At 51.8% G+C, this 21823-nt stretch overlaps 2 protein-coding genes across 3 annotated transcripts; one reads left to right on the plus strand and one right to left on the minus strand.

The window, feature by feature from the left end:
- The first annotated feature begins 10709 nt into the window (after window positions 1–10709).
- LOC122373768 lies at window positions 10710–18253 on the plus strand. 2 transcript variants are annotated; one of them, XM_043352125.1, is made up of 14 exons: window positions 10710–10749; window positions 11476–11713; window positions 12220–12375; window positions 12769–12930; window positions 13206–13345; window positions 13526–13614; window positions 14077–14293; window positions 14684–14882; window positions 15255–15337; window positions 15651–15823; window positions 16122–16297; window positions 16841–17000; window positions 17437–17607; window positions 17993–18253. In XM_043352125.1, exons 2-14 carry the CDS (start codon window positions 11492–11494, stop codon window positions 18073–18075), a joined length of 2031 nt encoding a protein of 676 aa, XP_043208060.1. In that variant the 5' UTR covers window positions 10710–10749; window positions 11476–11491; the 3' UTR covers window positions 18076–18253. The 2 variants fall into 2 exon arrangements, with proteins under 2 accessions (XP_043208060.1, XP_043208061.1); XM_043352126.1 differs by having other exon boundaries at window positions 10748–10804.
- A 587-nt stretch (window positions 18254–18840) lies between these two features.
- Window positions 18841–21152, minus strand: LOC122373769 (X-box-binding protein 1-like). The gene is made up of 3 exons (XM_043352128.1): window positions 20551–21152; window positions 20166–20262; window positions 18841–19717 (listed from the first exon to the last, which is right to left on the minus strand). The coding sequence occupies exons 1-3, from the start codon at window positions 20886–20888 to the stop codon at window positions 19325–19327; spliced, it is 828 nt and encodes a 275-aa protein (XP_043208063.1). The 5' UTR covers window positions 20889–21152; the 3' UTR covers window positions 18841–19324.
- Between the last annotated feature and the right edge of the window lie 671 nt (window positions 21153–21823).

Raw genomic sequence — 21823 nt, forward strand, 5'->3', positions numbered from 1 at the left:
CGATATGTGACCCCGTTTGACCTCAGCAGGTCAAAATGTGCAAATAAACGACACTCAATACGTCGCAGCCCGGATTCAGCCCAGATTCGGGACACCTCCGATCAAGCTGAAACTCGCACACAATGTAGGCCATGACATGCCCGATCCACAGTCCAAGTCATTCGGTGGCACTCCCAGCCGTTTGACCTAGAGAGGTCAGCAAAGGTCACGTGGCCCAAATTTGCACAGCAGATTGTGGCCCACCCAGTAGAGCTAGAGCGCTAAAAATGGCACCAATCGACTCGCCAGTATCTAATCTTACTTTCACAACACTCATTTGACCTCTCAAGGTCATGCGATGACCTAAGGTCATTTGTGGGCTATGTCGAAAATACACTTGCACAGCAGTTTTCGAGTAGATGGATTGACCGAATTCCAAATCAAAGCACATCATCGGGTAGCCCATAGGCCGTAGTAACTTAACTTAAAAACCGCTTTTCGATATATGACCCCGTTTGACCTCAGCAGGTCAAAATGTGCAAATAAACGACACTCAATACGTCGCAGCCCGGATTCAGCCCAGATTCGGGACACCTCCGATCAAGCTGAAACTCGCACACAATGTAGGCCATGACATGCCCAATCCACAGTCCAAGTCATTCGGTGGCACTCCCAGCCGTTTGACCTACAGAGGTCAGCAAAGGTCACGTGGCCCAAATTTGCACAGCAGATTGTGGCCCACCCAGTAGAGCTAGAGCGCTAAAAATGGCACCAATCGACTCGCCAGCATCTAATCTTACTTTCCCAACACTCATTTGACCTCTCAAGGTCATGCGATGACCTAAGGTCATTTGTGGGCTATGTCGAAAATACACTTGCACAGCAGTTTTCGAGTAGATGGATTGACCGAATTCCAAATCAAAGCACATCATCGGGTAGCCCATAGGCCGTAGTAACTTTACTTAAAAACCGCTTTTCGATATATGACCCCGTTTGACCTCAGCAGGTCAAAATGTGCAAATAAACGACACTCAATACGTCGCAGCCCGGATTCAGCCCAGATTCGGGACACCTCCGATCAAGCTGAAACTCGCACACAATGTAGGCCATGACATGCCCAATCCACAGTCCAAGTCATTCGGTGGCACTCCCAGCCGTTTGACCTAGAGAGGTCAGCAAAGGTCACGTGGCCCAAATTTGCACAGCAGATTGTGGCCCACCCAGTAGAGCTAGAGCGCTAAAAATGGCACCAATCGACTCTCCAGCATCTATTCTTACTTTCCCAACACTCATTTGACCTCTCAAGGTCATGCGATGACCTAAGGTCATTTGTGGGCTATGTCGAAAATACACTTGCACAGCAGTTTTCGAGTAGATGGATTGACCGAATTCCAAATCAAAGCACATCATCGGGTAGCCCATAGGCCGTAGTAACTTTCCTTAAAAACCGCTTTTCGATATGTGACCCCGTTTGACCTCGGCAGGTCAAAATGTGCAAATAAACGACACTCAATACGTCGCAGCCCGGATTCAGCCCAGATTCGGGACACCTCCGATCAAGCTGAAACTCGCACACAATGTAGGCCATGACATGCCCAATCCACAGTCCAAGTCATTCGGTGGCACTCCCAGCCGTTTGACCTACGAGAGGTCAGCAAAGGTCACGTGGCCCAAATTTGCACAGCAGATTGTGGCCCACCCAGTAGAGCTAGAGCGCTAAAAATGGCACCAATCGACTCGCCAGCATCTAATCTTACTTTCCCAACACTCATTTGACCTCTCAAGGTCATGCGATGACCTAAGGTCATTTGTGGGCTATGTCGAAAATACACTTGCACAGCAGTTTTCGAGTAGATGGATTGACCGAATTCCAAATCAAAGCACATCATCGGGTAGCCCATAGGCCGTAGTAACTTTCCTTAAAAACCTGCTTTTCGATATGTGACCCCGTTTGACCTCGGCAGGTCAAAATGTGCAAATAAACGACACTCAATACGTCGCAGCCCGGATTCAGCCCAGATTCGGGACACCTCCGATCAAGCTGAAACTCGCACACAATGTAGGCCATGACATGCCCAATCCACAGTCCAAGTCATTCGGTGGCACTCCCAGCCGTTTGACCTACAGAGGTCAGCAAAGGTCACGTGGCCCAAATTTGCACAGCAGATTGTGGCCCACCCAGTAGAGCTAGAGCGCTAAAAATGGCACCAATCGACTCGCCAGCATCTAATCTTACTTTCCAACACTCATTTGACCTCTCAAGGTCATGCGATGACCTAAGGTCATTTGTGGGCTATGTCGAAAATACACTTGCACAGCAGTTTTCGAGTAGATGGATTGACCGAATTCCAAATCAAAGCACATCATCGGGTAGCCCATAGGCCGTAGTAACTTTCCTTAAAAACCGCTTTTCGATATGTGACCCCGTTTGACCTCGGCAGGTCAAAATGTGCAAATAAACGACACTCAATACGTCGCAGCCCGGATTCAGCCCAGATTCGGGACACCTCCGATCAAGCTGAAACTCGCACACAATGTAGGCCATGACATGCCCAATCCACAGTCTAAGTCATTCGGTGGCACTCCCAGCCGTTTGACCTACAGAGGTCAGCAAAGGTCACGTGGCCCAAATTTGCACAGCAGATTGTGGCCCACCCAGTAGAGCTAGAGCGCTAAAATGGCACCAATCGACTCGCCAGCATCTAATCTTACTTTCCCAACACTCATTTGACCTCTCAAGGTCATGCGATGACCTAAGGTCATTTGTGGGCTATGTCGAAAATACACTTGCACAGCAGTTTTCGAGTAGATGGATTGACCGAATTCCAAATCAAAGCACATCATCGGGTAGCCCATAGGCCGTAGTAACTTTCCTTAAAACCGCTTTTCGATATGTGACCCCGTTTGACCTCGGCAGGTCAAAATGTGCAAATAAACGACACTCAATACGTCGCAGCCCGGATTCAGCCCAGATTCGGGACACCTCCGAATCAAGCTGAAACTCGCACACAATGTAGGCCATGACAAGCCCAATCCACAGTCTAAGTCATTCGGTGGCACTCCCAGCCGTTTGACCTACAGAGGTCAGCAAAGGTCACGTGGCCCAAATTTGCACAGCAGATTGTGGCCCACCCAGTAGAGCTAGAGCGCTAAAAATGGCACCAATCGACTCGCCAGCATCTAATCTTACTTTCCCAATACTCATTTGACCTCTCAAGGTCATTCGATGACCTAAGGTCATTTGTGGGCTATATCGCAAATACACTTGCACAGCAGTTTTCGAGTAGATGGATTGACCGAATTCCAAATCAAAGCACATCATCGGGTAGCCCATAGGCCGTAGTAACTTTCCTTAAAACCGCTTTTCGATATGTGACCCCGTTTGACCTCGGCAGGTCAAAATGTGCAAATAAACGACACTCAATACGTCGCAGCCCGGATTCAGCCCAGATTCGGGACACCTCCGATCAAGCTGAAACTCGCACACCATGTAGGCCATGACATGCCCAATCTACAGTCCTAGTCATTCGGTGGCACTCCCAGCGTTTGACCTACAGAGGTCAGCAAAGGTCACATGGCCCAAATTTGCACAGCAGATTGTGGCCCACCCAGTAGAGCTAGAGCGCTAAAAATGGCACCAATCGACTCGCCAGCATCTAATCTTACTTTTCCAACACTCATTTGACCTCTCAAGGTCATGGATAACCTAAGGTCATTTGTGGGCTATGTCGAAAATACACTTGCACAGCAGTTTTCGAGTAGATGGATTGACCGAATTCCAAATCAAAGCACATGATCGGGTAGCCCATAGGCCGTAGTAACTATCCTTAAAAACCGCTTTTCGATATGTGACCCCGTTTGACCTCGGCAGGTCAAAATGTGCAAATAAACGACACTCAATACGACGCCGCCCGGATTCAGCCCAGATTCGGGACACCTCCCATCAATCTGAAACTCGCACACCGTGTAGGCCATGACATGCCCAATCCACAGTCCAAGTCATTCGGTGGCACTCCCAGCCGTTTGACCTACAGAGGTCAGCAAATGTCACGTGGCCCAAATTTGCACAGCAGATTGTGGCCCACCCAGTAGAGCTAGAGCGCTAAAAATGGCACCAATCGACTCGCCAGCATCTAATCTTACTTTCTCAACACTCATTTGACCTCTCAAGGTCATGCGATGACCTAAGGTCATTTGTGGGCTATGTCGCAAATACACTTGCACAGCAGTTTTCGAGTAAATGGATTGACCGAATTCCAAATCAAAGCACATCATCGGGTAGCCCATAGGTCGTAATAACTTTCCTTAAAAACCGCTTTTTGATATGTGACCCCGTTTGACCTCGGCAGGTCAAAATGTGCAAATAAACGACACTCAATACGTCGCAGCACGGATTCAGCCCAGATTCCGGACACCTCCGATCAAGCTGAAACTCGCACACCGTGTAGGCCATGACATGCCCAATCCACAGTCCCAGTCATTCGGTGGCACTCCCAGGCGTTTGACCTACAGAGGTCAACAAAGGTCACATGGCCCAAATTTGCACAGCAGATTGTGGCCCACCCAGTAGAGCTAGAGCGCTAAAAATGGCACCAATCGACTCGCCAGCATCTAATCTTACTTTCCCAACACTCATTTGACCTCTCAAGGTCATGCGATGACCTAAGGTCATTTGTGGGCTATATCGAAAATACAGTTGCACAGCAGTTTTCGAGTAGATAGATTGACCGAATTCCAAATCAAAGCACATCATCGGGTAGCCCATAGGCCGTAGTAACTTTCTTTAAAAACGGCTTCTCGATATGTGACCCCGTTTGACCTCGGCAGGTCAAAATGTGCAAATAAACGATACTCAATAATTCGGTCAAGCCCGGATTCAGCCCAGATTCGGGACACCTCCGATCAAGCTGAAAATCGCACACAATGTAGGCCATGACATGCCCAATCCACAGTCTAAGTCATTCGGTGGCACTCCCAGCCGTTTGACCTACAGAGGTCAGCAAAGGTCACGTGGCCCAAATTTGCACAGCAGATTGTGGCCCACCCAGTAGAGCTAGAGCGCTAAAAATGGCACCAATCGACTCGCCAGCATCTAATCTTACTTTCCCAATACTCATTTGACCTCTCAAGGTCATTCGATGACCTAAGGTCATTTGTGGGCTATATCGCAAATACACTTGCACAGCAGTTTTCGAGTAGATGGATTGACCGAATTCCAAATCAAAGCACATCATCGGGTAGCCCATAGGCCGTAGTAACTTTCCTTAAAACCGCTTTTCGATATGTGACCCCGTTTGACCTCGGCAGGTCAAAATGTGCAAATAAACGACACTCAATACGTCGCAGCCCGGATTCAGCCCAGATTCGGGACACCTCCTAACAAGCTGAAACTCGCACACAATGTAGGCCATGACAAGCCCAATCCACAGTCTAAGTCATTCGGTGGCACTCCCAGCCGTTTGACCTACAGAGGTCAGCAAAGGTCACGTGGCCCAAATTTGCACAGCAGATTGTGGCCCACCCAGTAGAGCTAGAGCGCTAAAAATGGCACCAATCGACTCGCCAGCATCTAATCTTACTTTCCCAATACTCATTTGACCTCTCAAGGTCATTCGATGACCTAAGGTCATTTGTGGGCTATATCGCAAATACACTTGCACAGCAGTTTTCGAGTAGATGGATTGACCGAATTCCAAATCAAAGCACATCATCGGGTAGCCCATAGGCCGTAGTAACTTTCCTTAAAACCGCTTTTCGATATGTGACCCCGTTTGACCTCGGCAGGTCAAAATGTGCAAATAAACGACACTCAATACGTCGCAGCCCGGATTCAGCCCAGATTCGGGACACCTCCGATCAAGCTGAAACTCGCACACCGTGTAGGCCATGACATGCCCAATCTACAGTCCTAGTCATTCGGTGGCACTCCCAGGCGTTTGACCTACAGAGGTCAACAAAGGTCACATGGCCCAAATTTGCACAGCAGATTGTGGCCCACCCAGTAGAGCTAGAGCGCTAAAAATGGCACCAATCGACTCGCCAGCATCTAATCTTACTTTTCCAACACTCATTTGACCTCTCAAGGTCATGGGATAACCTAAGGTCATTTGTGGGCTATGTCGAAAATACACTTGCACAGCAGTTTTCGAGTAGATGGATTGACCGAATTCCAAATCAAAGCACATGATCGGGTAGCCCATAGGCCGTAGTAACTATCCTTAAAAACCGCTTTTCGATATGTGACCCCGTTTGACCTCGGCAGGTCAAAATGTGCAAATAAACGACACTCAATACGACGCCGCCCGGATTCAGCCCAGATTCGGGACACCTCCCATCAATCTGAAACTCGCACACCGTGTAGGCCATGACATGCCCAATCCACAGTCCAAGTCATTCGGTGGCACTCCCAGCCGTTTGACCTACAGAGGTCAGCAAATGTCACGTGGCCCAAATTTGCACAGCAGATTGTGGCCCACCCAGTAGAGCTAGAGCGCTAAAAATGGCACCAATCGACTCGCCAGCATCTAATCTTACTTTCTCAACACTCATTTGACCTCTCAAGGTCATGCGATGACCTAAGGTCATTTGTGGGCTATGTCGCAAATACACTTGCACAGCAGTTTTCGAGTAAATGGATTGACCGAATTCCAAATCAAAGCACATCATCGGGTAGCCCATAGGTCGTAGTAACTTTCCTTAAAAACCGCTTTTTGATATGTGACCCCGTTTGACCTCGGCAGGTCAAAATGTGCAAATAAACGACACTCAATACGTCGCAGCACGGATTCAGCCCAGATTCCGGACACCTCCGATCAAGCTGAAACTCGCACACCGTGTAGGCCATGACATGCCCAATCCACAGTCCCAGTCATTCGGTGGCACTCCCAGGCGTTTGACCTACAGAGGTCAACAAAGGTCACATGGCCCAAATTTGCACAGCAGATTGTGGCCCACCCAGTAGAGCTAGAGCGCTAAAAATGGCACCAATCGACTCGCCAGCATCTAATCTTACTTTCCCAACACTCATTTGACCTCTCAAGGTCATGCGATGACCTAAGGTCATTTGTGGGCTATATCGAAAATACAGTTGCACAGCAGTTTTCGAGTAGATAGATTGACCGAATTCCAAATCAAAGCACATCATCGGGTAGCCCATAGGCCGTAGTAACTTTCTTTAAAAACGGCTTCTCGATATGTGACCCCGTTTGACCTCGGCAGGTCAAAATGTGCAAATAAACGATACTCAATAATTCGGTCAAGCCCGGATTCAGCCCAGATTCGGGACACCTCCGATCAAGCTGAAAATCGCACACAATGTAGGCCATGACATGCCCAATCCACAGTCCAAGTCATTCGGTGGTAATCCCAGCCGTTTGACCTACAGAGGTCAGCGAAGGTCACGTGGCCCAAATTTGCACAGCAGATTGCGGCCCACCCAGTAGAGCTAGAGCGCTAAAAATGGCACCAATCGACTCGCCAGCATCTAATCTTACTTTCCCAACACTCATTTGACCTCTCAAGGTCATGCAATGACCTAAGGTCATTTGTGGGCCACAATCTGCTGTGCAAATTTGGGCAACGTGACCTTTGCTGACCTCTGTAAGTCAAACGGCTGGGAGTGCCACCGAATGACTTGGGCTGTGGATTGGGCATGTCATGGCCTACATTGTGTGCGATTTTCATTTTGATCGGAGGTGTCCCGAATCTGGGCTGAATCCGGGCTGCGACGTATTGAGTGTCGTTTATTTGCACATTTTGACCTGCCGAGGTCAAACGGGGTCACATATCAAAAAGCGGTTTTTAAGGAAAGTTACTACGGCCTATGAGCTACCCGATGATGTGCTTTGATTTGGAATTCGGTCAATCCATCTACTCGAAAACTGCTGTGCAACTGTATTTTCGATATAGCCCACAAATGACCTTAGGTCATCGCATGACCTTGAGAGGTCAAATGAGTGTTGGGAAAGTAAGATTAGATGCTGGCGAGTCGATTGGTGCCATTTTTAGCGCTCTAGCTCTACTGGGTGGGCCACAATATGCTGTGCAAATTTGGGCCATTTGACCTTTGTTGACCTCTGTAGGTCAAACGGCTGGGGGTGCCACCAAATGACTTGGACTGTGGATTGGGCATGTCATGGCCTACATTGTGTGCGATTTTCAGCTTTATCGGAGGTGTCCCGAATCTGGGCTGAATCCGTGCTGCGACGTATTGAGTGTCGTTTATTTGCACATTTTGACCTGCCGAGGTCAAACGGGGTCACATATCGAAAAGCGGTTTTTAAGGAAAGTTACTACGGCCTATGGGCTACCCGATCATGTGCTTTGATTTGGAATTCGGTCAATCCATCTACTCGAAAACTGCTGTGCAAGTGTATTTTCGACATAGCCCACAAATGACCTTAGGTCATCGCATGACCTTGAGAGGTCAAATGAGTGTTGGGAAAGTAAGATTAGATGCTGGCGAGTCGATTGGTGCCATTTTTAGCGCTCTAGTTCTACTGGGTGGGCCACAATCTGCTGTGCAAATTTGGGCCATGTGACCTTTGTTGACCTCTGTAGGTCAAACGCCTGGGAGTGCCACCGAATGACTGGGACTGTGGATTGGGCATGTCATGGCCTACACGGTGTGCGAGTTTCAGCTTGATCGGAGGTGTCCCGAATCTGGGCTGAATCCGGGCTGCGACGTATTGATTGTCGTTTATTTGCACATTTTGACCTGCCGAGGTCAAACGGGGTCACATATCGAAAAGCGGTTTTTAAGGAAAGTTACTACGGCCTATGGGCTACCCGATGATGTGCTTTGATTTGGAATTCGGTCAATCCATCTACTCGAAAACTGCTGTGCAAGTGTATTTGCGACATAGCCCACAAATGACCTTAGGTCATCGCATGACCTTGAGAGGTCAAATGAGTGTTGGGAAAGTAAGATTAGATGCTGGCGAGTCGATTGGTGCCATTTTTAGCGCTCTAGCTCTACTGGGTGGGCCACAATCTGCTGTGCAAATTTGGGCCACGTGACCTTTGTTGACCTCTGTAGGTCAAACGGCTGGGAGTGCCACCGAATGACTTGGACTGTGGATTGGGCATGTCATGGCCTACATTGTGTGCGAGTTTCAGCTTGATCGGAGGTGTCCCGAATCTGGGCTGAATCCGGGCTGCGACGTATTGATTGTCGTTTATTTGCAGATTTTGACCTGCCGAGGTCAAACGGGGTCACATATCGAAAAGCGGTTTTTAAGGAAAGTTACTACGGCCTATGGGCTACCCGATCATGTGCTTTGATTTGGAATTCGGTCAATCCATCTACTCGAAAACTGCTGTGCAAGTGTATTTGCGACATAGCCCACAAATGACCTTAGGTCATCGCATGACCTTGAGAGGTCAAATGAGTGTTGGGAAAGTAAGATTAGATGCTGGCGAGTCGATTGGTGCCATTTTAGCGCTCTAGCTCTACTGGGTGGGCCACAATCTGCTGTGCAAATTTGGGCTACGTGACCTTTGTTGACCTCTGTAGGTCAAACGGCTGGGAGTGCCACCGAATGACTTAGACTGTGGATTGGGCTTGTCATGGCCTACATTGTGTGCGAGTTTCAGCTTGATCGGAGGTGTCCCGAATCTGGGCTGAATCCGGGCTGAATCTGGGCTGAATATGGGCTGTCTTGACGGACATCTAGCACTAGGGGTGTAACCGCCCATACGGACAGTGCAATTTTACAGGCCCCAATCTCGGACCTCCCTCAACATTCATATGTTGTAAACGGCAAACCGCCCCCGATAAATGTTACACAAACTAATTTCCTCTCGCATATCGGCCATCAGGCGCCCCTTTTTGTCGCATGGAGCCTGCAACGCTATAAGCCCTCATGTGTTCGCGTTGGCGTTCGGAGGCTATCGCCTTCAAAGATGTCTCCATAAATGTTTCTTTTTCGTCCCACACACAGGCGCCCCTCTTTCGCATGCAGGCGCCCCTCTTCCGCATGGCGCGCTTCTCGAGTGGCTGCGCCCTCCTAGCCTTTATCGCCTGGCAAGATTATATTCGACAGGGTCGGCAGCATCTGCCTTTGTTTCAGATAAGGATGCCCTCCACTCTTCAGCATATCAAAAGATACTTTTCCCACGTCATTACCACCCTCTTCGTGTCACAAGTGCCTTTGTCAGTTGCGGTGTCGCACTGCTCAGCTTTATGATGGCTGCCGCACCTCTTAACTTCCTGCCTCCTCTACAGATTTTCGAGGCGCCCCTTTCCATAGCTTTAGGGTGCAGCTGCCCCCCTTGCCCCCCTGCTTCCGCCGCCACTGGGAAAAAGTGTTAAACACACCTCGAAGTGGACAATGTAGAAATAATTAGCAAGACCGGGTTCAAAAGTCGTGTCGATATACTCATAGGAAACCAAACCGATGAAATGCATAACACAGCGAAATGCAAGCGTTTTTTATAGAGTTTGGACGGACTGAGAGTGAACTCAAGCGAGACATGTGCCGCCCCTAATTCCCCCCCCCTCCCCCCACCCGGCAGGCCGCAAACTATAGAAAATAGACATTGAATTAATCATAATGCGCTGTAATTAATCATATTGTTGCGTAGAAAACAAACAGTTTGAAACAAAACATTCGATATGTTCTTTCGGCGCCCGCAGTGGCGGCACGAGTAGTTATTTCGTGAGGGCATTTCTTACCTTGTTTGGCTTTGAACTCTGCGCTCTTGTCACAGTCACGGCGCAACTAAAAATCGCGGCTTTCAAAATTGAATTTGTTGGCTGCTACTAGCTGTGTAATTTTGATTTTGTTTTGTGGGAAAAGGATTTACAAAACAATAAAATAGATTTGTTGGTTGTTTTATACCTGAGCTGCAGATTAAGCCTAAGAAGTGTTCAACAAGCTATCTTTCTCATAAAAAATGGGCTCGCTGTGGGCGCGTCCCCCATGCCAGCGTGAAATTAGTTCTGGCAAATATACTAAAATTTTACCGCAAGCCTGTGAATTTATTCAATCTATATGTTTTGTGCCACCTACACAGTGGAAGTTTTTGTTTATCAGGTGTCAAATGGGTTTCTTATTTGTACGATTCTTATGCCAGTAATTGGTCACGGGTCAGTATAGAATCAAAATGGTATTTTGAGGCTGCACGTCAAGGCGGCAATATTGGAAATAGCCCGTTTTCTGGTCCTAGTGACAGTCTGGTCCAGATGAATTTGTTCTTTACAAATTTATGCTTTGGCACCTAGAATCTTCTGAATTTCCTAACCTCTATGATGAAAAACTGCTGCCTATGATAAACCTAAACATGCAGTAATAGCATTGAGAGTCACACATTTAATCAGTTATTTCATCTAATAGGCCAAACTCCTGTTTGTTCTAAAAGCCGGAGGGTTCTCAAGAAGCATCGAGTCCCGAGACCAAGACCGAAAGCAGTCCAAACAATGGCATGTGGCAGCTGTGGTTTGCAAACAACTCGAACCAGTAGACATGTTGCTAATATTATGTTGTTTTCCTACAGATTCATTCTGAGATAGATGAGTAACTGGAGGAACAACACTGGGGGTCGAAAGCCGCTGTCATTTGTGGCAGCCGCTCCTCCGCCCCCACCACCTCCTCCACCAATCCCAGATGATGATGATGTCTGGGGTGAGGAACTGCCGGAAGATGCTCTTGAGGAGGCGATGCTGCTGGAGTCGCAACATCTTGCCAGGCCACTGACTGAGGACCATGTCCCAGCCCCATCAACACACAGCAAGGTATGCTAAGACCTCTGAAGGCATGGTCTGGTGAAGGTTGAGCTGAGGTCAAAGTGATGATTTAGCAAGGACGCCTGTTCTCAAAACATGCCATTGGTCTGGTTTTTAATGATATGCTTGAAGTTAATGTCCTTAGCAGCCAGCATTCTAAATAATAATTTCAAATGAATGGATTTGTTATGCTAAGCACCAAACTAAACGACCTATTCACGTTGAGCAGAGTTTGTTGTGGAGGTCCTGATGGTCACTAACTGAACCAGAAGCTCCGAGAATGCTACAATTTAGAGTCGAATGTTTTGTTGGAAACAGCGCACCTGGCTCACAGACTTCATGTGACCTATAATGGGCCACTGTCACTGACAGCAGGATAGATAGTCAGAAGACAGTTGCAATGAACCGAGCTCTCAACTGACCGATCCCCCAGACAGTCTGTCCCCTAAGCCGTTACTTTGGCTCGTTATGCGCGTGCCCACTGGTCTGACATTGCCGTTTGCGCTCGGGGACAGCGGCAGCCGCCGGTGGCGGCGCCCAGCACCGTCCGCGTGCCGCCGCCGGAGCCCGCGGCGCCGCTGTCTGAACTGCAGCAGCTGCGGCGCGACCACCAGGCACTCAGCGATCAGCTGCGCGCTGCAAAGGCCGACAAGTACACCCAGCAGGGGCAGGTGAGCCGCAGTTTGTTATAACCAGGCCTGTGGAGTCGATGGATCCGACTCTGAATCTGGATCTGACTCTGGCTTCCAAATATTGACTCCCAACTCCAAATTGGACGGAACTGTCGACTCTGACGGACTCCAACTCTGCCTTCGTAACCCTAACAGCCAGGTCTGCGGGTCGATGGATTTTCGGCAACTCCAACCCCGACTCTGGCTTCCCAGATTGACTCCGATTCCGAATCCAGTCAGAACTGTCGACCCCGATCGACTATTATCATGAAACTGATAGTATGGCCCTCAGTCAACTAATAAAGATTTGCCTGTTAGGCTCACCCTACCGTCATGCCTGTTGCACGTTGTCTTTGTGTCTATTTACGGGATGTGTTCTGTGCCGTTGGCCAGGTGTCTGTTCTGCGGGAGGAGCTGACACGGCGCTGTCGGGAGCTGGAGAACTGTCGCCTGGAGAGCTCGCGCCAGCTGCAGGAGCAGCACTCCTGTCTGGAGCAGAGCACGGCGGCGCTCAACAAGGAACTGGAGACGCTCCGCACAGAGCTCCAGTTCAAGGTCGGCACAGTGCAGCGATGAAGGACAATCTAGTCGTAGATGTAGCTGTATTTAGGGTCTTGGATGTAGCGATGAGCGTCGGTTAGAAATTGACAACTGATTCTGGCTTCCCAGTTCCCAGAGTCCGTGTTTGTGTTTGTTTAGTTTTCCTTCATACTCACCAACTGCATCATTGCCCTGCAATGCAGATTTGTTTGTAGCGTGTGCCCGGACGTCACGATCCTACCTTCTCGATGCCGTTGTCGCGACTACTGACGGGCCGGTGTTGTCCACAGAGCCACGAGCTTGCCGAGGTCACCCGCCAGTATCGGGCTCTGCGCGACTCGCCCGGACGCGCTGCCAGTCCGCCGCGGAAGGCGCCGCGACTCGACTCCGCCGACCAGTCGTTCGCCGCCGCTCGCCGCTTCGTCACCAGGTCAGACTACTCGTCTGGGTCATCCCCCTACTGGGGTGGCTCTGTTTTAGATTACTCATTCGACTATGAAGCGCTGCCGTTCGTATGTCTTAGCATATGCTTAACATTTCTGGAACATTTTTTTCGCTGCGGGACATTTTAATGTATTCTCGAAAATGGTTGTGTACTTTTTCTTTTCAGCTCGGAGTTTCGCCGACCGGAGAAGTTTGCAGCGCGGACCGAGACGTCTGGCACTCAGACGGATCCGGACCCTGAGGAGTCGCAGCCAGGTACGAACACAGCTAAGGACGCAATACCTATCGCTATCAGCGTATGGGAGTAACTGCTTTCCTTTGGAAACAGCTGTCGAAGTGTGGGCTCTGCTGGCGGCGGATGGGTGTTACTGTCGATATGCAGTTGAAATTACCGAGAAGACGCGGGCTGAAGAGCGTTGTGCTCAGTGTTTAGGTACCTAGCTAGCGATCACCGGTCGATGATGCGTCATTTGGCGTCGATGCAGTGAAGAGAGACTAGGTGCGTAGGCTGGTTTGGCGACTGGTTTGCCGTGTCTCCGTGTGTGTGTATAGATGATGACGGTCTGTGTCCCCGTACAGACGGTGACGAGGTGGCCGTGTCTCCGTGTATGTGTATAGATGGTGACTGTATCTCCATCTCCGTACAGACGATGACGATGTGGCCGTCTCTCTCTGTGTGTATAGATGGTGACTGTATCTCCTTCTCTCTCCACACAGACGGTGACGAGGTGGCCGCCCACCAGCTGGTGCTGTCCGTGCTGCGGGCCTGCGCCGACTGCCGCTGGCTCGACGGCGCCGCTCTCTCTGAGCTGGCCGACCCGGACCCGCAGCGGGCCAGTGGCGCGGCCCACCGGCTGGCCGCCGCCGCCACCGGCCGGCTCGCCGCGTTCTCAGACAGCGTGGAGCGGCTGCGGGCGACCCGGGCTGACGACAGGTGTGATGGAGAGCCGGGGGCTGTTGGTCCTAACTCCTAACGGTCATATTGGTCAAACGGATATTGCGGATAACGGTCAAGTTGGTGTGAATTAGAAAAGCGGGGTTGAAATACGACATGAAATGATGACCTTAGAACTCGGAATATATTGGAATCCGGGTGGTAATTAGGACTGGGAGTTGGCCATAATTCAGACCTTTTCTAGTAGTCCACTGAAGTGTCTCAGCTGCAGATCACGGAGCTTCCCTTTTGGACGATCTAAAAGCTGCTGTGTTGGGCTCGGCTGACTCGATTAGCATAATGCTGATGGGAGCCGTGAGTGAGCCTTCCATGACATTATGACACCTCTCACTGTCCTGACATATTTGCTGTCTGTTTGTGCTTTGCCAGGCAGGTGTGCACGCTGGGCTCTGGCCGGCGTCGGACGGCGGCCCGCCAGGCTCTCCAGCAGGAGGAGACGGCCGCCGTGGCTGCGCTGACCGCCCTCAGACGGCTGGCCGAGTGGTCGGCGCCGCTGGCAGCGCGGCTGGCCGCTGACCGGCCGCTGACCGAGCTGCTGCCGCGACTGCTGCGGCCCGCCATCGCCCAGGTGAGTTCCCTCAGTCTGCTGCGTCCCGCCATCGCCCAGGTCAGTACCCACCATTCCTTGGTTCAGTACCCGTCATCGCCCAGGTCAGTACCCGTCAGGCGTCATATTCGCCCAACTTAGTACCAGTCATTGCCTAGATCAGTAGTACTCGGCTTCGTAATCGCCTAGTTCAGTTATCTTATCAAGCATATGCGAATGGTTTCACGGATGGTTTCTGTTAGTTTTTATGATTAAACAATGCATTGTAAGCCATTCATCTTTGGTATCGTGAAAGAACCACTAAAAACTAGTTTTTTATGTGTATTGTGCATTCTGGTTAAAGTAGCTGTTTTCGTTGCATTGTCGACTGATAAATGTCGCGATGTTTTCCAGGGTGAAGTGACGAATGCCCACATTATGGAGCACACCGCCGTCCTGCTGGCGACGATGGCCGGCGACACCCTCCCGGACGAACTGTACGTATTCCAATGGAAGGACTGACGCTGTGAACCAAGTCTCGCCATTCACTGATTTCAAACGCCGCATAACTAGGTATGGCATCTATTTGAATGGTTTCCGTCTTCATAACTTTTTTTTCGAACGGTCTAGTGTGCATTCCGGCGTAGGCGTTTATTGCTTGTTTCCGTATTTCATTTTATTGCTGGTACCTACTTTTACTTGCGTTGTTGTTTGCAGCCGTATACGTTGAATTTTTCATATGCACTATCTTATTCCAATGACCAGGCTCTGACCTCATGCACTGAATAATCGCCCTCTCTGTCCCCGCAGATTCCAGGCTCTCTGTCCCGTCGTGCACGAGGTGTTTAACACCAAGCCGCCGTCCCGGCTGTTATTGGCTCTGCTGGAGCTGCTGATCAGTGCGGCCGGCACAGGGCAGATAGCGGGCCTCTGGTGCCGCGCCGCCCCGCCCCCGGCCGAGCCCCCCGCCCGGAAACACACAGGTAACAACGGCGTGGGAACGCGCGGTGACGTAGGAGCGTAAACGGTGGCGTAGGTGTTAACATTTTTTGGAACCACTTCGAAACATTTCTAGTGTGATAATTTAAAATCTCAGCAGCTGCGCAGTACCAGTTTCACGGTGAACTTTATTTTTGCGTCGACAAGCTCGGCACTGAGCACACCACCATGTGGGCAAGTCAGCAGACCGGTGGGTAATGCGTGGCATCGCAGCGAAATGTATTGCGATTTGCGATGTCCCGGCGCGGCCCTCCCTGTAACCTACCTAACCTCTGCGCGCAGGCACGTGTCTGATGAAGAAGCTGAACATCCTCTGCTGCGAGCGGGGCGCGCCGTCCGATCCTCCGTCCCCGTCCAGCTACCGACTGCCTGCGAGTCACAGTCGCCACGGGCCGCAGAGGCAGCCGCTGACCACCGGACGGGCTGACCTGAGCTCGCAGCAGGGTAAACGGTGGAAGGTCAGTCGTGGGACCCGGACGGGAAAGTGGGTACGGTACCAGTAGCGGCGGAACACCTTCAATTAAGGGGGCACCACCGACTTTTGGTCCCATTCTTTCCATGCAACGCCCATAGGGTTAATGTTAAAATGCCAAAATCAAAGGGGGCACAGTGCCCCGGACGGTGCCCTCCCCGTTCCGCCGCCTATGTACGGTACGGTCACGCGCGGTCACATTGTAATGGTTTGAGGATAGAATGTTTTGTGGAAAATATACAGGAAGTTAGGTGGTAATCGCTGAATCACAAGCATTACCTATTGGCACTGAATACCTGACAAGCGTCGGGTATAACTAATTAGTCCAATGACAGATATTACCTAGCTACAGTCGACGCGTTTAATTAGGGACGTGCATTTTTACCATGCTTCTGTGTAATGCCTGATCGCACGGTGTAACAGTAAACTAGCCAGCGGGGGTCACCTCACCGTTCCTCTCCAGCCCTCGCTGCCCATGACGCTATCGACAGTAGCTAACACAGCCGTGTGTTTATGTCTGTGTCCGCAGCTGTCGGCGGCCGGCGGCGCCTGCGACGCCCGCTGGCTGCGGCTGGTCGGCCTGCTGGTGTGGCGGCCGGCCGCACTGCCCCCGCAGGCGTGCTGCCGCGCCCACCTCACCCTATTAGTGGTGCAGCTGCTGCACGCAGCCGTACGGCACTGGCAGCACGGTTAGTGACAGAGGAGGGGCACGGTCGGTGACGGGGGGGAACACGGTCAGTAGCAGGGGGAGTGTCTCTTCGGTAACATTCGATAACACGTTCACTTCGCGGTGGCCGCATTGCACCGTTTGAAGTCATTTTCTCGATATTTCCTCAAGTCATAATGATAAAAAGAAAGCGACGAGATCCGTCCCAGTTATGGTAGATCCCAATGTCCATTCCTGTGTGGAGTGAGCAGTATCATTTCTGAGCCGAATCCCAAACTAGATCCCAATGTCCATTCCTGTGTGGAGTGAGCAGTATCATTTCTGAGCCGAATCCCAAACTGTCTGTGTTGTGGTGATCAGTGACCTGACCCACGCCGTCACCCGCGCCCAGGCGGCGCAGGTGTGCCGTATGGTAGCATGTGACCAATGATCTTATCCGTGTTACGGTACTCGCCCAGGCGGCGCCGATGAGCCGTCAGCCGTGTTGCTCCTGCTCTCCGCCCTCCACCGGCTGGCCGACCTGGACGCCGAGTTCTCCGTGTCCGTCTCCCGCGAGCGGCTCCGCTACCTGGTTACCATGGAAACGCTGGGCCGCTGCTGGAGGGAGATGCGACTCACCGCCCAGCACGGTAAGAAAGCTGGGAGGGTGGGTGTAACGGGAATTAAGGTGGTGGGTCTGAGAAAGGGGAGATGGATGTTGAACTGAAGGACATAGAGGGTCTTAGGATGGGGCGGCAGGCGAGTACGGCAAAACTAACCCTGTCACGCCGTGGCGCTTCGATAGAATCAGGGATTTTATTACAGGGTTAATATACCGCCAGTGTTTGTTTCGTTTTGTTATTCATACGCATTTGTTTATTTGGCTGTTGTGTTCGGGTTTTCCTGTCAATGCAGTGGACTGGGTACCTATATTTGGCTTGTCGGGACTCGGTATGCACTGTAGTCATGTATTTTGTCTCGTCGTTGTTATGTTTCACCGGTTCTCCTGACACCGTTACGTTATTGTGTCGCCAGTGGGGGTGCTCCAGGAGCTGTACAAGTTCCAGCCGGGCACGTTCGAGGGAGCGGGCCTCCTGGAGCTATCACGGTCCGACTAGTCAGCCGACATCCGGCCCTCGTCTCCACTGGCGGCGGTGAGGTGCGACATTATGGTGTCGCCAGTGTTCGTTGTTGTAAGTCGGTCATCATCATCATCCAATGGACGATGTAATTCATCTCATTTTGTTATAATATCGCACAGGGTATTGTGCGCAAATAAATATCATGGATACGTGAGCATGCGACTTAGTGTTGATCAATGCGACGTCGTACACAACTATTTCCATCCGTGATTTAAAAACGTTTGAAGTTAGTTCAACTGAGGCCTTCACTCGCTCGAGAGTCGAGAGCATTCGTTCAACACTTGCGAGGACCCGGATTATAGCTTCAGTAGCCCACCGCTATTTGTATCAAACGATCTGCATGATAATTGCGTGACCCTGCCAATCTGCTACCGGGTTCGTTGCACTCGTCCAGGCCTTTCATATTCCGTCGATATGTAACATGTTGACACGGTTAACCTGACCCGACATTCAACTGTTAAATCAGTCCCCAAATTTACGCGATAAGGAGCTTTCGTCATTCCAACTCTTAAATTTGCTTGAGAATCTGAGGAACAGCAGAGAATCTCCTTTCATCCGTCGCTCATTTCAGTGCACGGCATTCAACTGACTGGCCCTTTCCAGGAGAATGCACGCGTGATCTAACAGTTTCGGTGCTTATTCTCATTCACTACAGCCTACCCCGCCGTCCGTCCCGTCGCATAGTTACATTCCATCACGTCCACTTTCTTATCTCGTCCGTTTTCCTCTCAGACGCGTTCGTTGTGCACATTCTCATGTATTGGTCAGCCCGGACTCGCCCCAGGGCCCGAACATTTACAGCCAAAACCGACAGTCAGGTCACTTCACAAGGAACGCTGTCGTAAATATGTACGGCAGGGAATATTTCCTTTACACCCAGCTCGGTTATAATATTTTCAAAGTAACGTCGCATCATATGAACAAGGATAAATAAATCAATTCTATATCTACAACACCAACTGGGGGAACAGCAGAAGCTGGTCGTCCAGCTGAGCGTCGAGGGGCTCGTCGTCGAAGATGGACCAGGGTGTCGGGGAGTGTTGGTCCTCCATCTTGCAGAGGTCGTCCATGTGGGGTTTCACGTCCAGTTCGAGCGACTCGGTGGGCGAGGGGACGCGCGGCGAGCCGGGCACGGCGCCGTCCGAGCTGCTCGCCGGAGAGTCGGGCGAGTCGGGCGAGTCGGACTCCTCGAGCAGTGCGAGCAGCGCCTGCGCCGGGTCCTCGGTCACCGTATCATGGCTGGGCTCCAGCTCTTCTGCTGCGGTCCCCACCAGAGCAGCGCCGGCGGCGGACGCGTCCCCTCGCGCCGGCTCTTCGCCGCCGAATATCGAGCGACTGATGAGCTCGAGCAGATCAGCGTGTTGGTCACTGTCGCTGCCAGTGCCACCTGGAAGCCTGCCCAGCTGAGCAGGCTGAGAGCCAGCAGCGCCGCCACCGCCCTCCCCGACTCCTGTCCCTTCTGCTGAGGGCCACTAATGAGTGCTGCAGACTCAACGGAGGCGGGGGTGGGGGCGGCCGCGCCGGCCGGTTCCAGCCGCTGCAGTAGCAGCGCGTTCTGCTGGCTCAGCAGCTCGTTCTGCTTCTGCAGGAAGGCGTTTTGTTGGAGTAGCTTGTCGTTCTGCCGGGAGGAGAGCGGGCGAGTTAGAACGGGAATCGGCAGAGGGGACGGCAAACAGCCACTGCGTCCCGGCCCGCATGTAAAGCGATAGCCCTTACAATCAGGCACCAGTATGTAAATCACGTAGCAAGTCCGCAATTCCTGCTGACGAGCGACTTGTCAGTGCTGACCTAAGCAATGATTAGGTCGTGCGGATCGATACAACACGACACGAGATAACGAGATAAAGAGTTCGCGACTTTCTGCACGACGGACACTGAAACGCGCTCCCCAAACAATCACGTTAAAAATTGCCGTCGAGCAAAGCAACGGGAATGGGTGAAAAACTCTCCCTTACCAATGCCAGTTAATCCCCGCGGCATGGTGTACTGATTTACCTACCGCGCCAGCCGACCCTCCCCTCCCCTCCCCCCCGCGTGCGGTACCGGAGAGGGCGCCCGGTGCTCACCTGACGCTCCAGACTGGTGACTCTGCTCTCCAGCAGGTCCATCTGCAGCTTCTTACGGTCCCGGGCCGTCTGAGCTGCTACTCGGTTCTTCAGTTTTCTGTAGAGAGAAACCGTAGTCATTAATATTGCACACCATATGGTCCACCAACGACCATATGGTGTGCAAGGGTGGTTACATAACGCAGGCGACACGCTATCGGTGGATTAAAGCTCCTGCATAATCTTTGTGACGTCACTGTTCGGTGTTTGCAGAATCTGCAGCTGACTGCAACAGGCATAAGGTTCAAATCCAGGGAAAACATGCAGCTATATGGTTGCCGGAAATTACTGATAATTTGAATTGACGTTACTGCAGCGCTGGGCGTTAACCCGCCCGCGTACTCACCTCCTCTGGTTTTTCTGGTCGGCGGTGAGGTGGTCGAGCCTCTGCCGTTTCTTCGGCGGGCTCGGCATGATCCCCGACAGCGCCGGGGTGGTGGTGGTGGTGGTGACGGCATTCTCCGCCGGTCTGCTGGTGTACACCCGCTTCAGCACGGTCCGCACAACGGCCGGCGACACGGTGGTGGTCGGCGTGGCCTGCAGCACCCGGGTCTGCGGGCCGCGGCCGGCCGACGACGGCGGCGAGCCCACCGTCACCACCCGGACCGTGCGCGGCGCGCCGGCCAGCGCCGACGCCTTCGAGACACCGTGGTTGGCCGGCGTGATGATGATCTTTGTTGTCATGACGCTAGCTGCCCGCGCTGCGCAGGCTCACAGTGGACTGACCCCTCTGCCGCCTCTCGACTGTCCGCTCTCTACTCCTCTGCACCATGCCGCGGCGGCCGACCTGCGCTCCCGGAGCCTGCGGTCACACTGCGGCCGAGCGGCGGCTGGCGCAACACCGGCGTGTCGCTCTCCGATTGGTCGGCCGGCCGCTGACGTCAACGCCGCCAGCGCCGGCCGCCGTGGAGCCCGCCGATTGGTCGCCGCCGGCGTCGTCAGCAAAGTCCCGGATGTATGGTGCGTCATCGAGCGTCAGCCGTCATCGTCGGAGCGCCGCAGGTCTCCAAAACAAAACATCACCACTGCTACTGGGCGGGGCCCAAACATTGGCAAATGGCACGGGTCCGTGCGAAAATTGTTCCACTTCCAGTATGTCCTCAAACCAGCGTTCCCGACAAAGCACAATCGCCTGTTTCCCGCATATACTGCGACCAATGACCTGCTGTTTGTTTACATTTGATGACCCCGTCTCCCTTCCCACGTGTTCGGCTCTCAGGCTTCCGACGGGGATACCCCGCGACCTTTTATCAGTGCGCGCGTTCAGGCTAGGCCACATTCGAATCGTTCGGAACGGCAGAAGGTTTCTGGGATAGATATGTCGAACGCTCGCTCCAATGAGCCTGTTCTCGAAATTTCCCGAGCCGGGTTTACCGGGCCGAGCGCCCGGTGTACATACCAGCGATTGATAAACGTCCGGCGCGGGGCTGTCCGACCTAAACACTCAACTGTGACCACATTTACATTAATGTTATCAAAACATAGGACATCAGCTGCTCGTGCTGGCACTGATGAGTGATGACTACATCCAACTAAATCAATACCCTGGCCATTTGGCCTTGGCATGATCGATTAACTCCCAGCGTAGCTAACACATTTGCCGTACCAGCAAAGTTTTG

The sequence above is a fragment of the Amphibalanus amphitrite genome, unplaced genomic scaffold, assembly GCF_019059575.1.
Source record: "Amphibalanus amphitrite isolate SeventyFive unplaced genomic scaffold, NRLGWU_Aamphi_draft 001548F_arrow, whole genome shotgun sequence".
Lineage (NCBI taxonomy): Eukaryota > Metazoa > Arthropoda > Thecostraca > Balanomorpha > Balanidae > Amphibalanus > Amphibalanus amphitrite.